Source organism: Podarcis liolepis, assembly GCF_965112155.1.
Source record: "Podarcis liolepis genome assembly, chromosome: 4".
Lineage (NCBI taxonomy): Eukaryota > Metazoa > Chordata > Lepidosauria > Squamata > Lacertidae > Podarcis > Podarcis liolepis.
The window spans coordinates 36,245,673-36,258,958 of record NC_139558.1 but is presented as its reverse complement, the minus strand read 5'-3'; the positions used below and the strand labels follow the sequence as shown (position 1 = coordinate 36,258,958).

Here is a 13,286-nt window from a genome sequence, read left to right as displayed (position 1 = left end):
TATAGGCACTCATGAAAGGGGCAGCCAAAAGACTTTCCTGGATGGCCTGACACTTATTTGTTATCCCCAAGGGAATTAGTAGGGCACTAATGCAAGGATTCTAGAATTGCTTACACACACACACACACACACACATCACGCTTGCATAGAAAATACAGAAAGATGGCATAGAACATAAAAATCACAATGCAACAATAACAGCAGTAGAAAAAAAACAATAACATACTAATAGTTGTATTTTTGTTTACTTAAATTGCAGTATTTTCAAACACAAAACAAGACAGGAAGAGAAAGGAGCTGAAGATCTATGGGTGGTGTGTATTTGTGAAGTCCCACTGAAACAAATTAGATAATGTGAATTATTTAAATTCAGGCAATTGGTTTAGGGTACATTCCTTCAAAACTATGCATGCAAGAGAAGAGTGTGCACATTCAGAGGTGTCTATAGCTTACAAGACTGAACAGGGCAAGCCACTTTTCTTGCTTGCTGATCTTTTAAATTGGCTTTCTTGTTCCACTGTGGAGCAACTGCAGTGGTGGTTCTGCCTCCACTAGTTATGTGTAGCTTCTGCCCTATTTATTCAAGATTTTAAGTTGCATTAAACACAGCGTAACATTTGTTTACATATAATCTGGGGGGAAACATAACTCCATTGACCTAAACTGGGTCCCACTCAATAAATATTCTTTTAAATTATTTGCAAGAGGATGTTGAAATCGAAAGTTACAAACAGTTTGGGTTGCTATAAAATTTGGTAATGTCTGGGGCTGTAGAAGTGCTTAATCCTACCTTGTAAATAAATTCATAACATTTTTAAAGCCCACAAAAATGTCTACCGGCCTGCCTGTACAGCCACACATACCTATTTTAATTAACTGTAGTGCACTGATAACCTCAAAGGGAGAGAGAGAAAAGACAACAGTCAACTAATTTACAAAAGCTCCCGTTGAGGCAATTCTTAATCACACAATTGACTGCCCACAGCGAGTATGTACAAACCTGAATTAATTAGGGCTTAAATATTGTCAAGAACTGAGATACTCACTTGCCATGGTGTCTTTCCTCCCATTGGTGTCATGAATTCCTGACCACCTGCACTTGGATATGGGGAGGAGAGTTCCTGCAGTTACATTGTGCTTTGAAATTGTTATCAGGTCTTATAAAGGTCAGCATGACATAGGCCAGCCTGCTTCTCCTTGGGTCCTCAGCTGGTGATAGACTGCAACTCTCATAACTCCTGACCATTGGCTAAATTGGCTTGGGGCAATGAGACATTACCCCAACATCTGGGACCCAGAGTTGAAGAACACGGAGCAACTCTTACTATCTTCTTAGGCAGAGAACAAGGCAGGAAATCATCCTCGACATTTTGCTGTGCTTTGGAAGTGCTCAGAGTGCCAGCAGAAACAAGGCCGTGCTGGGAGATAAGCTTCCCCTCCTGCAGAGTTGGAGGAAGGAGCATATTTGTGGCAACCCAATTTTTGGCCAGCTGTCAAGGCCATCCAAAATGTTTTGTTCCCTTAGTGTTTTGTCTGCTGAAATGGCATAAGTTGCTTGTGGTAAGGAGAGGAATGCAAGCTAAAACTGAGACCTTTACACTGAGACATTGGCTCTAGTTCCACATACCATGTAACTTTTAGTTTTGGACAAGTCTTCTGTCAACACCCTGAATTTGCCATATGGTGTACAGATACATAGGCTGCGGTGTGTCCTACTTGCAGAGTGGGAGCCACCCTCAAACGTATTCAAATACTACTAAGTATATTGTGCTTGTTCACAAAAGCACTGATTTCTCATATTTGCTCAGACCTACGCTTTCTCATTTTATGTTTGTTTGCTGCCTTTTATCAGGTGCTCATTAATGAGTGAAGAACCAAAAGGTTGGGACTGTGGCCAAGAAGCAATGGAGAATAAAAGTTTGGAAACTTCCCCGTCAGACCTAAAGTTAGTGGCCCACCCAAGAGCAAAGAGCAAAGTGTGGAAGTACTTTGGCTTTGATACCAATGCGGAAGGATGTATAATGCAATGGAAGAAAATCTACTGCCGCATTTGCATGGCACAGATAGCCTATTCAGGAAACACGTCCAACCTCTCTTACCACCTTGAAAAGAATCATCCAGACGAGTTTTGCGAGTTTGTGAAAAGCAACACTGAGCAAATGAGGGAGGCCTTTGCCACGGCGTTTTCAAAACTGAAGCCAGAATCGACTCAGCAGGCTGTTCAGGACACCTTAATTATGAAGGCAGGTCACAGTTATGAGAATAAAAAGCACCAAGAGCTAACATTGGCAGTGATTAGCTTAATATGTGAAGGGTTATATCCTCCTTCCATTGTAGATGAGCCAACCTTCAAGAATCTTTTAAGAACGGCCGACCCTAGATATGAACTTCCTTGTAGAAAGTATTTCTGCACAAAAGCAATTCCCGAAAAATATATGGCTGTCAGGGATGTTGTGCTAAAAGAGCTGACTGATATCCCGTGGTGCGGCATATCCTCTGACATGTGGAGAAGCGGGAACCAGAACAGATCCTACATAACACTGTCAGTTCATTTTCTCAGTAGCGGCTCTTCCAGCTGCCTGGCTGTTAATTCCCGGTGTTTAAAAACATTTGAAGTGCCCGAGGAAAACACTGCAGAGACAATTACGCGAGTACTTTATGAGATATTCATTGAATGGGGAATCAATACAAAAGTTTTTGGTGCTACAACAGATTATGGGAAAGACATTGTGAAAGCTTGCTCTCTTCTCGACATTCCAGTGCAGATGCCTTGCTTAGGGCAGACTTTTAATGCAGGTATACAGCGAGCTTTTCAGCTTCCGAAGCTGTGTGGTTTCCTGTCGAGGTGTCGGAAGCTGGTGGAATATTTTCAGCAGTCTTCAGTAGCCATGTGCATGTTGAGCGAGAAGCAGAAGCAGCAGAACACTCCGCCCTGCATGCTTGTGAGCGACCGTGTTTCCTGGTGGGGAAGCACTCTTGCCATGCTGCAGCGACTCAAGGAGCAGCAGTACGCAATTGCCGCAGTTCTTGTGGAGGACAGCAATAATCACCACCTGATGCTGGAAGCCAATGAGTGGAATACAATTGAAGGCTTGGTGGACTTGCTCCAGCCGTTCAAGCAGGTTGCCGAAATGATGTCTGCTTCCAAATACCCAACAATAAGTATGGTGAAACCTCTCCTTCACATGCTGCTGAACACAACACTAAACATCAAAGAAAATGACTTGAAAGAAATCAGTATGGCAAAGGAAGTGATAGCCAAAGAATTGGCCACAACATACCAGCATGCGCCCGATATAGACATGTTTCTCAACGTTGCAACTTTCCTGGACCCCAGGTACAAGAAACTTCCATTTCTTTCAGTATTTGAGAGACAGCAGGTTGAAAACAGAGTAGTAGAGGACGCAAAAAGTCTCCTAGAGGAAGAAAAGGAGAACACATTGAGGCCTGAAGAAAAGTTTTTTGCATTGTCTGAAGAGCCACCAGTGAAAAAAATGGCAATTTCCTCTACCCCTCCTCCTACTAGTGCCATCAATAACATGCTTGCAGAGATATTTTGCCAGACAGGGGGTGCTGAAGACCAAGAGGAGTGGCATGCTCAGATTATTGAGGAGCTGAGTAATTTCAAATCCCAGAAAGTTCTTGGACTAAATGAAGATCCACTCAAGTGGTGGTCTGACAGGCTAGCTTTATTTCCTGTTTTGCCAAAGGTACTTCAGAAATACTGGTGTATTGTGGCCACAAGGGTTTTCCCTGAACGTCTCTTTGGTTCCTCTGCAAACATTGTTAGTGCTAAGAGAAATCGGCTAGCCCCGGCTCATGTAGATGAACAAATCTTTTTGTATGAGAACTCTCGCAATGGGTCAGAAGCTGAGCCAGAGGAAGAAGATGAAGGTGAATGGGGCTTGGATCAGGAGCACATCACTAGTCTAAGTGACACCACAAATGTAAACAGCAGTTTCTTTAATATGCGAGACAGTGGCTTCATGTAGAAGGAACGCTTAATGGTACATTTTCAGAGAAGAGGGTGTTTGTTTTAAGCTGCCATTACCAAAAAATAGTTTCACATGAAGATAGTGTTGTAAATACCAAATGCTTGTAACATAGCTTTGTTTTATGTGTGCGTGTTATCTTAAATCTCGAGTGCAACCCATGACTCCAAAACACAGAAGTAGGCTTGAGAGTTATTATTGAATTCAATTCCATATTCAGGCAAAACTTTTAAACATGTTAAATGTCTTCTGTTGTTGTAGTTATTTTTGTTACTATTACTGTTATTTATTGAATTTAGATACTGCCCTTCTATCTGATGGAGCCCAGGGCAGCAAACACGTCCATAGTAAAACAATATTTATTTATTTTTTTAAAAAAGAAAAACAGCTAACATAACAAATTTCAAAAAAAATTACAGGTAAATTTACAGTTACAGGTAAAAAGGTTCTTTTATCCAGGGATCCCAGGGTTGCAAGGAACAGTATCTGGGTAAACAGGAGCATGGATCAAGGCAGCCTGGATAGCTCAGTTGGTAGAGTGTGGTGCTGATAACGCCAAGGTTGCAAGTTTGATCCCCATATGGGACAGCTGCATATTCGTGCATTGCAGGGGTTGGACTAAGTGATCCTCAGGATCCCTTCCAACTCTACATTCTATGATTTTCAGATTCCTTCTGAAAGTCAGTAATGATGGACACAGACCCACCTCACCAAAAAGAGGAATTTCATAGGTCAACACCAACTAGGCAGCCCCATTGTAGAATCCGATGTGGTTGATCCTCAAGAAGGTGTTCATTTAGGTAATTGGGGCCCAATCCATTTACGGGTTTATATACTGGCACTAACAGCTTGAAATGGGTCTGGTAGCTCACTGGAAACGAGCAGCACTTTCAGGACCAGTGATGTTCTGTGTCACTTACTAGCCTAGCAGTCATGTTCGACAGCAGTCCAGACAGGTTCCTAGAGCATAGGCAACTGAAGCCAGGCTGTCCTGGTCCAAGAGTGGCTGTAGCTTGTGAATCGGCCTAAGCTGGACATCAACACTCCTATCCATGGAGTCTCTTTAGAGTTGGTGATTTGTCTAAATCCAGAAATACTTTCAGACTACAAGCCTGTTCCTTCAGAGGCAATGCAGTTCCTCCTAGAACAGGCCACATTCCTAATTTCTGGACATGGGAGCCACCACACACAGTACCCCAATTTTACCAGTTTATTACTGAGCAACAATTTCCTCGTAGTACTATCTGGTAGCAACCCTACAGGTAGTGGAACCACTGAATATAGTACTTCCAACTCCCAGCTCATGGTCAGTGGTGTCAAAGGGTGCTGAGGGGTGAAGATGAAACAACACAGTCACCATCCCCATCTCTCTCCTGATAAAGGTAATCAAGGCTATTCTTGTGTCCAAACCAAATCTGAAACCAGATTGGAATGGGTATAGATAATTTGCTTCTGCTTGCTGGCCACTGCCCTCTTGGTCAACTTGCCTGGGAAGGGAATATTGAGAGACTGTAGATTTTCTAAAACCTTTAGAACCAGGTAGGATCTATTAAAGATGAGTCAAACCACTGCCTATTTTAAGGTGGGTGGAGTACGTTTCCGAGCACAATTCAAAGTGTTGGTGCTGACCTTTAAAGCCCTAAACGGCCTCGGTCCTGTATACCTGAAGGAGCGTCTCCACCCCCATCGTTCAGCCCGGACACTGAGATCCAGCGCCGAGGGCCTTCTGGCGATTCCCTCATTGCGAGAAGTAAGGTTACAGGGAACCAGGCAGAGGGCCTTCTCGGTAGTGGCGCCTGCCATGTGGAACGCCCTCCCAGCAGATGTAAAGGCAATAAACAACTATTTTACTTTTAAAAGACAACTGAAGGCAGCCCTCTTTAGGGACGTTTTTAATGTCTAATGCTGTATTTGTTTTTAATATTCAGTTGGAAGCCGCCCAGAGTGGCTGGGGAAACCCAGCCAGATGGGTGGGGTATAAATAAATTATTATTATTATTATTATTATTATTATTATTATTATTATTATTATTATTATTAACTTCTTCCCACAGTGAGGCTTTCTGTTAGGAAAAGGACACACAAGTAAAAAGGGTAACTTCTAAGCAATTACTCAGCCCTTCTGCTACAGACAGAAGTAACATGTTGAATGGTCAAGCCTAATAGATGGTTTAACTTCATTGCAGAGCTAATTTGCTGTAGGGATTTGAAGTCTTAAAAGCTTTGATCTGAACGTCCTCAAGTGTTTAAATATTTAAAGTTTTAAAGGTAAGATCAGAACACCAAGGGTTTTTTTTGGGTTGTTTTTTTAAAGAACCTAATTTAATGGATTGCTTCAAATGTTACTCTCCTCAATAGATTAGTTTCTGTGTTGGAAGCAATATGTGTCCTCTAATATGTTAAATCAAAGATGCTCATGCTTCCATTCTTTTTTGCCCTGATGGATTGTAGTAGAATCCTGAAACATGTACCTGAATGTGCCCTCAGAGAACGTGTAGCATGAAATGACTCATTAAGATTTGCTGTACAGATTTGTTGTAATGCTGACAGTCACAGTAAAATATAATGGATCATGAAGTTTGCACATACACAGAAATGTTGAGCATTGTGAGTTAAGGAGATGCATGTTTAATGTCTTCTCCAGTGAACACGTTTAGGATTGGGTGACAACCTGATTCTTCACCTCACTTTCTCCCTTCAAATAAGAGTCAGTTAGTATAACACGCCAACATTGCCAGATTGGCTGGTTGGCCAGTGAATGGCTGGTTGGTCATGATTCAACACAAAATTCAATATAGAATTCAACATGTTTAGGCTTAGCGATTTCAGTGGACTTCAGTATGTTTACCTCTTCGCTGTATTGTTTCCTTTGTATGATATAGTACCCTCATAAAAGGTAAATTAGAGCTCCAATGGAGGCTATATATTTTATGAAATTAAAGGCTTTATTTTTTTTTACCAAAGGGCATGCAGGGATGAAACAAGTTTTAACTTGTGCTTTTAAAAATCCTGGCTGGAGGGAGTGGGTGTTACCCTTACCTCCTGCTTCAGACTCCCAAGTCCTGGTTCTGGAATACAATTTTTGCCATGCCTGAACTTGCAATTGCCCTCTTCTGTAACTCTTCTGATTGAAATTCAAGAAGGATTTTTCAAATATTTTGGATCTTTATGTTCTGTTTCATACGTGTCTAAATGTTGGCTGGATAGAGATGTCATGTTTTACATTATTTAATGTTATAATATTTAATGATATAAGAATGGGCTTCAGTGTGCCTTGGGGTCACACACACTCCTTCCCTTTCCTACTTTATGTGTGAGGTGTGGAGATTGAAAGCTTTCACTTTTGGTTTCAAATAAACTGCAGTTTCATATTTTGTCTGAACTTCAAAAGCTGCCTTTCATTCCAACTCTTGCTAGAATCTTGCTAGAATCTAAACCAGAATCAAACTGATTTCAGATGGTTTTGTTTGCTATCCGGAGGAAGGATGAACCACACATTCCTGAGGTTGGATGTAATGGGAAACTGGTTTATTCAAAACAAAATAGATGCTTTCAGTGTTCTCCTATAGGTGTAAAGGAGGAGAAGGAATGAGTAAGTGCATGAGTTCAGGTGGCTCAATCTCAGCCATAGTTTTAATGGAATGTCTAAATTTGGCCAATGGTTCTTATCATTACTATTGAAGCAAAAATTGTCTTGTATCGGTCAAACAGTATGGCTTTAATTTGAGGATACTGATATGTCTAATGCACATGTACGCTTAATGAGCTTAATTTTATACCACTGTTATTATAAAATTTAAGTTGGAAATGGTCTGATGGTCCTTTTTTGCTGAATAGAACATAATATTTATATTGTGATGATTTAATGTGACTGACAATTGTTTTACCTACAGATGGTTCTTGTAGAGCATTTCTTGGTAAAACTGGTGTACAGAAATACATCATTTTGTTTGTATGCCGCCTTTCCATAGGTAAAACCATGCTCAAGGCAGCTTGCAACATGAATATTACAAACACAACAAAAGTAGTCATAGACAACAAATAAAACATGAAACGGTACCCATCCAAATTGAAACAATTTCCACCTAAATCATCATAAGATCTAAAATAAAGAAACAAATAATAAGAATATCAATAACAGCAACAACCTCCCTGCAGCAAAAACTCCTGAACAATACCCCAACCCAAGAGTTTGTTCAGCAGCCTCAGATTTTGTGGTTTGAGTCACTCAGGTGGGAAAAGGCCAGCAAGGCAGGGAGCAAGTATTCCAGGACTCACAGCCAAGATGGTGTATGGTGTGAAGTGTAACCATTCATGATAACCTGGTTCCATACAGGTCTGTTTCATGTTTGTCACTTGCTGTTGAGAAACCAGTTAAATGAATTGGCCCCAGTTCTTACCATGCTGTAATATGTGAGTAGTAAAACTGTGTCCACAAAGTATCTCAAGTCTAATTTTATGTGGCTGATGATACCTCCTGAAGCTGCCCCATTTCATTCTTCCCTCTCATGGACAGAATATATAGGTAAGATAAGATCTATAGCTTGCTGTGCCAGTTCAGTATCACAGAATTTGGTGCGGCTTCAGCACAGGAGAGGGGTTTTGACCACATGACTATTTAGACAATATGAAATTTCTGCCATATTGGAATTACTAAGTAGCTGCCTGAGATGCTTTAAAACCTTCGATTATTTTGTAGACATAAATATATAACAATGTTCCATAGTTCTTTTAGTTAAGCAAATCTTTTATCACTAGCTCTAGTCATATTAAGAGGAGATGAGGAGATGATTAAGAGGAGAGGAGTATTTTTAAAAAGTTTCTTAAGGATATTTCTAGTGCAGTGGCTCTTAAACGTCTCTGGGCTAAATTTTTTAGAATAAAAAATTACTGGCTCCATTTATTTTTGGAAAACAAAAACAAAGAAACAACTCCTAGCAGCGCTTGATTTTGAAAGAGCATCCACATTCTGCAAATTTTGATACTATACTACACTGAAATATTTAAATGTTACTTTGATTGTCCTTGAATCTTGCCCCTATGCTTACCATTGTCTCCAGTGTGGCACACCACACCCTTTGCGAACCACTGCTCTTGTGCTTCCTGGGCTTTTCTATATAGCACAAAAAAGTTCTGATATTCTATATACCCACGCAAATATTCACAGATGATGTTGGTTTCCTTGTTGATAATGAACCTTCATGTTCTGTAGTATACCTCCTATGTTGTTGTTGCTTAGTCATGTCTGACTCTTTGTGACCCCATGGACCAGAGCATGCCAGGCACTCCTGTCTTCCACTGCCACCTGCGGTTTGGTCAAACTCATGCTGGTAGCTTCGAGAACACTGTCCAACCATCTCATCATCTGTCGTCCCCTTTTCCTTGTGCCCTCAGTCTTTCCCAACATCAGGGTCTTTTCCAGGGAGTCTTCTCTTCTCATGAGGTGGCCAAAGTATTGGAGTCTCAGCTTCAGGATCTGTCCTTCCAGTGAGCACTCAGGACTGATTTCCTTAAGAATGGAGAGGTTTGATCTTCTTGCAGTCCATGGGACTCTCAAGAGTCTCCTCCAGCACCATAATTCAAAAGCATCAATTCTTCGGCGATCAGCCTTCTTTATGGTCCAGCTCTCACTTCCATACATCACTACTGGGGAAAATACCTCCTATACATGAATTTAATTCAATCAATGCAGAAGGCACTTATTTTTAAACCACTATAGTACAGAAGCACCCATTATTGTTTGACTTTACTCATGTAGACACATACAGGGCATAAATTTGTGTGTGTCAGCCATATACAGCTCAAATCAGTAGAACCTTCTGACGCAGCCTGCTGAATATGCTGTCATAGGTTGGGCATTTTTAAATATAGCTTGGTGAATCCCATTTTGGAGCATAGTTTCTAGAAAGTGATCGAAAGCAATATGTCAAAATATTCTTAACTAATAAGCCATTTAACCCATAATGTTTTCCCCTCCCTTCTGATTCTCAGCTGTTGCAATGTTGACCAGCTAAAGGCATCAAGGAAGTACCCGATGAAATGGCAATATTAATCTGATTTGAACTTGCTGAATTTTAAATCCATGGAAGCTCAAGATGAAATTTAAACAGCAAATTAGACTTATGCTGTCGTAAGCTATATTTGTTACACCACACCTAAATACAGTAATCAGCTTCTACCTACTAACAATGTTATTCCAGCTACCATGACTGAAAACATGAAATGGTTGGCTATGCCTTTCCCATATCCTGTATTCTGGCCCAGGAAGTAAATTTTGTCAGAGCTGTGGTTGAACTGAAGGTATTTTCCTTTCACACAGCTGATTTCCTTTGGAGCTGGTGCTAGGTGTCATTGGAAGATAGGAAACAGTCTTATATAGAGGTCTGGTCCATGTAGCCATACACTATTTACTGATGAGCTAATACGAGTCAAAGGCTTTGTTCCAGCCTGGCTATCAGAAATTACGGTAATTGGAGATTACCTGAGACTCAACCTGAGACCTTTTGTGTCAAAGCATATGCTCATCCATTGAGCTTAGCCCCTTCAAAAGTTGTATTTCAAAAATTGTAAAAAGAAAACAAAACCCAAAACACACACACAAAAAACAACTAATTGTTTCTACTTGCAGAGCTAATTCTGTCTTGTCTTCTTTGCCTTGTATTTTCAGGTGCTTCAAACCCTTCTTTTTTCTAAGTTCATTTCTTTTTCTTTTTCTAAAATGCCTTTTTTCATAAAAGGATCTGATTTCATTACCTAAAGGGTTGTTTCTAGAGTTCTTGGGGCGGAAGGGGCATAAATGTGACTTTTCAAAGCGAAATGGAGCATTTGAGGATAGAGATGGATGGTTTAAGTGTAGACATTCCACTTGGCCTCATACAATGCATTTCTGGCTTTAAATTTTTTTGGCATCCAAAATAAAATTGTACATGGTTGAAATGACATGTTGCTGTGATCTGAAACCGTTTTAAGTCCTTTCTGTTGTGCGCGATTTATTTGATGTCTTAAGCTCAGACTTAATAAACCCACAGAAAATTGTTCCTGTAATTTTTCAAACAAACAACAACTTTCATTAACATGTTTCTGGAGCTTCCTGATTGAACTATTCCATCCTCAAATTTATGTATTCAGACTAGGTGTGTTAATGGTTTCCCAATGGGGAATCAACTTAAAATATTGCTAAGTAGTACCACTTCCTCTTTCACTGCTCATTGCGCCAGTAAATGTGCTGCCTTCTTTGTGTCCACATACAAATGTACTGTCCTATGTGAGGGCACAAGCTTCTGTTCCAGATTTCCATCCTACTTGAGTTGAGAATGGTCTTCCATGGAAAAAGCAACATTCTGGAAATACTTCATCTCATGTTGTGGGCATATGTTTTCCTGGCTCTGAAGCACTGGAATAGTAGTTTGTTCAGAATACAGTTCCATTACAGTCCAAGGGTTTGCAGCTGATTTTCTTCTTGCCAAAGGACCTCTACATGAACATGATGTGTCTTGCAGGCACAGGTCTGCAAGAAATGTGTGTATGTTTCAGCCAACGAAAGCCTCTCTGTGATGTGTACCTATATCAAAACATTCTCTAAAATATACACAGTGGTACCTCGGGTTACAAACACCTCGGGTTACAAACACTTTGGGTTACAGACTCTGCTAACCTTGGGTAGTACCTTGGGTTAAGAACTTTACCGCAGGATGAGAACAGAAATTGCACGCTGGCGGGGAGTGGCGGCAGCAGGAGGCCCCATTAGCTAAAGTGGTACCTCGAGTTAAGAACGGTTTCAGGTTAAGAACAGACCTCCGGAACGAATTAAGTTCGTAACCAGAGGTACCATTGTACTTGAATTTTCTGCATGTTCTACAAAGAACTATGAATTTATACCCTGATCTTGAAAGATGTCTGCTTTCCCAGACTGCACTGCCCTTAATGCTCCCCACTACACATGATTTTGAAGTGGAGTATCAAAAACATTTTGTGATATTGCAGGAGGAGAGGTGACTGATTAAAAATACCAAAACAAGCTGGCAAGGGCGACAGGGATGGGAACCTGGAATTTCTCAACCAATTTGTAAGCTTTAGCAACTCTTTGGAACTTGTGTCAGGTTTAGCAAATACAGTGGTACCTCGGGTTACAGACGCTTCAGGTTACATACTCCGCTAACCCAGAAATAGTACCTCGGGTTAAGAACTTTGCTTCAGGATGAGAATAGAAATTGTGTGGTGGTGGCACAGCGGAAGTGGGAGGCCCCATTAGTTAAAGTGTTGCTTCAGGTTAAGAACAGTTTCAGGTTAAGAATGGACCTTCAGAACGAATTAAGTTCTTAACTCAAGGTACCACTGTATGCTACAGATGCTAGTAACGTGAAAAACCCTATCCCTGCCTGCTTTGAGCCATCGTAGTTTCCTGTCTTTTACATAACTTTTTAAGGAGCTCACCTTGGCACATATTGTAGGGACCGATCTCTTCATTTTGTGTTGTTTGCCTCACTGAATAGTTAGGAGACGGTTTCATAAGCGTGGATCAACCTTCCAACTGGGCTCTGCTGAGTAGAAGTCAGGGGAGTGATGAGTGCACCAAAATTCTTGACTCTAAAGTGCGCAGATATGAAGTGATGTAAATTAGGGAAGCCTGCTGTGTACATCAAAGTATACAGCACATAATCAGTCCTTCAGTCTGTCATCAATATATGAGATGAGCCTGATTTTTGAGATTCTAAAAATGCAGCTTTGGAAATTTATTCCATCAGAGAACAAGACAAGGGCATAAATGCTGTCTATATTAAATTAAGTATATTAACAATGGAAACTAAAAACCCAAGGGTTTCCTGGTATTTTATTGTGTATTACATCCTTGTGCTTTTAATTACAAAAAGGGGAATTTCCCCAGCCCTGTCATGGGGTATGCATGGCCTTCCAAATGTTGCTGAACTACAGTTCACATTGTCCCTAGCTATTGACTATGCTGGTGGAGGTTGATAGAAATTGGTTGCAGGTCTTTCCCCTGCCCTACAATATACAGAAGAGCTGCTTTCCATTAGTTTCCCTGTTGTTCAGTACAAATTGAAATTAGAATAGCAGTATTATAATATTAACATCTTTTTAAATTATTTCTTTTAGTAAAAAATAAAAACACTGTTGGGAACTATTATTAAAATAGGAAGCAATATCCTCTCAGAATTCTCTGGTTGGCGTTCAGTGCTAGTGGCTGTTAAATCTTATAATAGATAACGGGTCTGATGCTAAGCTGTCAGGAACTGGTTGGACGCAAAGGAATGGTGGGGGGAACCTGCTGTGAAA

General features: G+C 40.6%; 2 protein-coding genes across 6 annotated transcripts in view; both read left to right on the top strand.

Annotated features, from left to right (window-relative positions):
* Nucleotides 1–7,803, top strand: part of ZBED1 (zinc finger BED-type containing 1) — a 43,293-nt gene extending 35,490 nt beyond the window's left edge. For 2 of the 3 annotated variants that reach the window (XM_083501879.1, XM_083501880.1), the window contains exon 2: nt 1,853–7,803. In XM_083501879.1, the coding sequence (XP_083358005.1) occupies nt 1,863–3,992 (2,130 nt within the window). In that variant the 5' untranslated portion in view covers nt 1,853–1,862 and the 3' untranslated portion in view covers nt 3,993–7,803. Of the gene's footprint in view, nt 1–259; nt 315–1,852 lie in introns of all 3 variants that reach the window. The other variant, XM_083501878.1, reaches the window with a different exon arrangement.
* DHRSX (dehydrogenase/reductase X-linked) overlaps nt 1–13,286 on the top strand; it is a 104,180-nt gene that overhangs the window by 4,292 nt on the left and 86,602 nt on the right. The window lies entirely within an intron of this gene.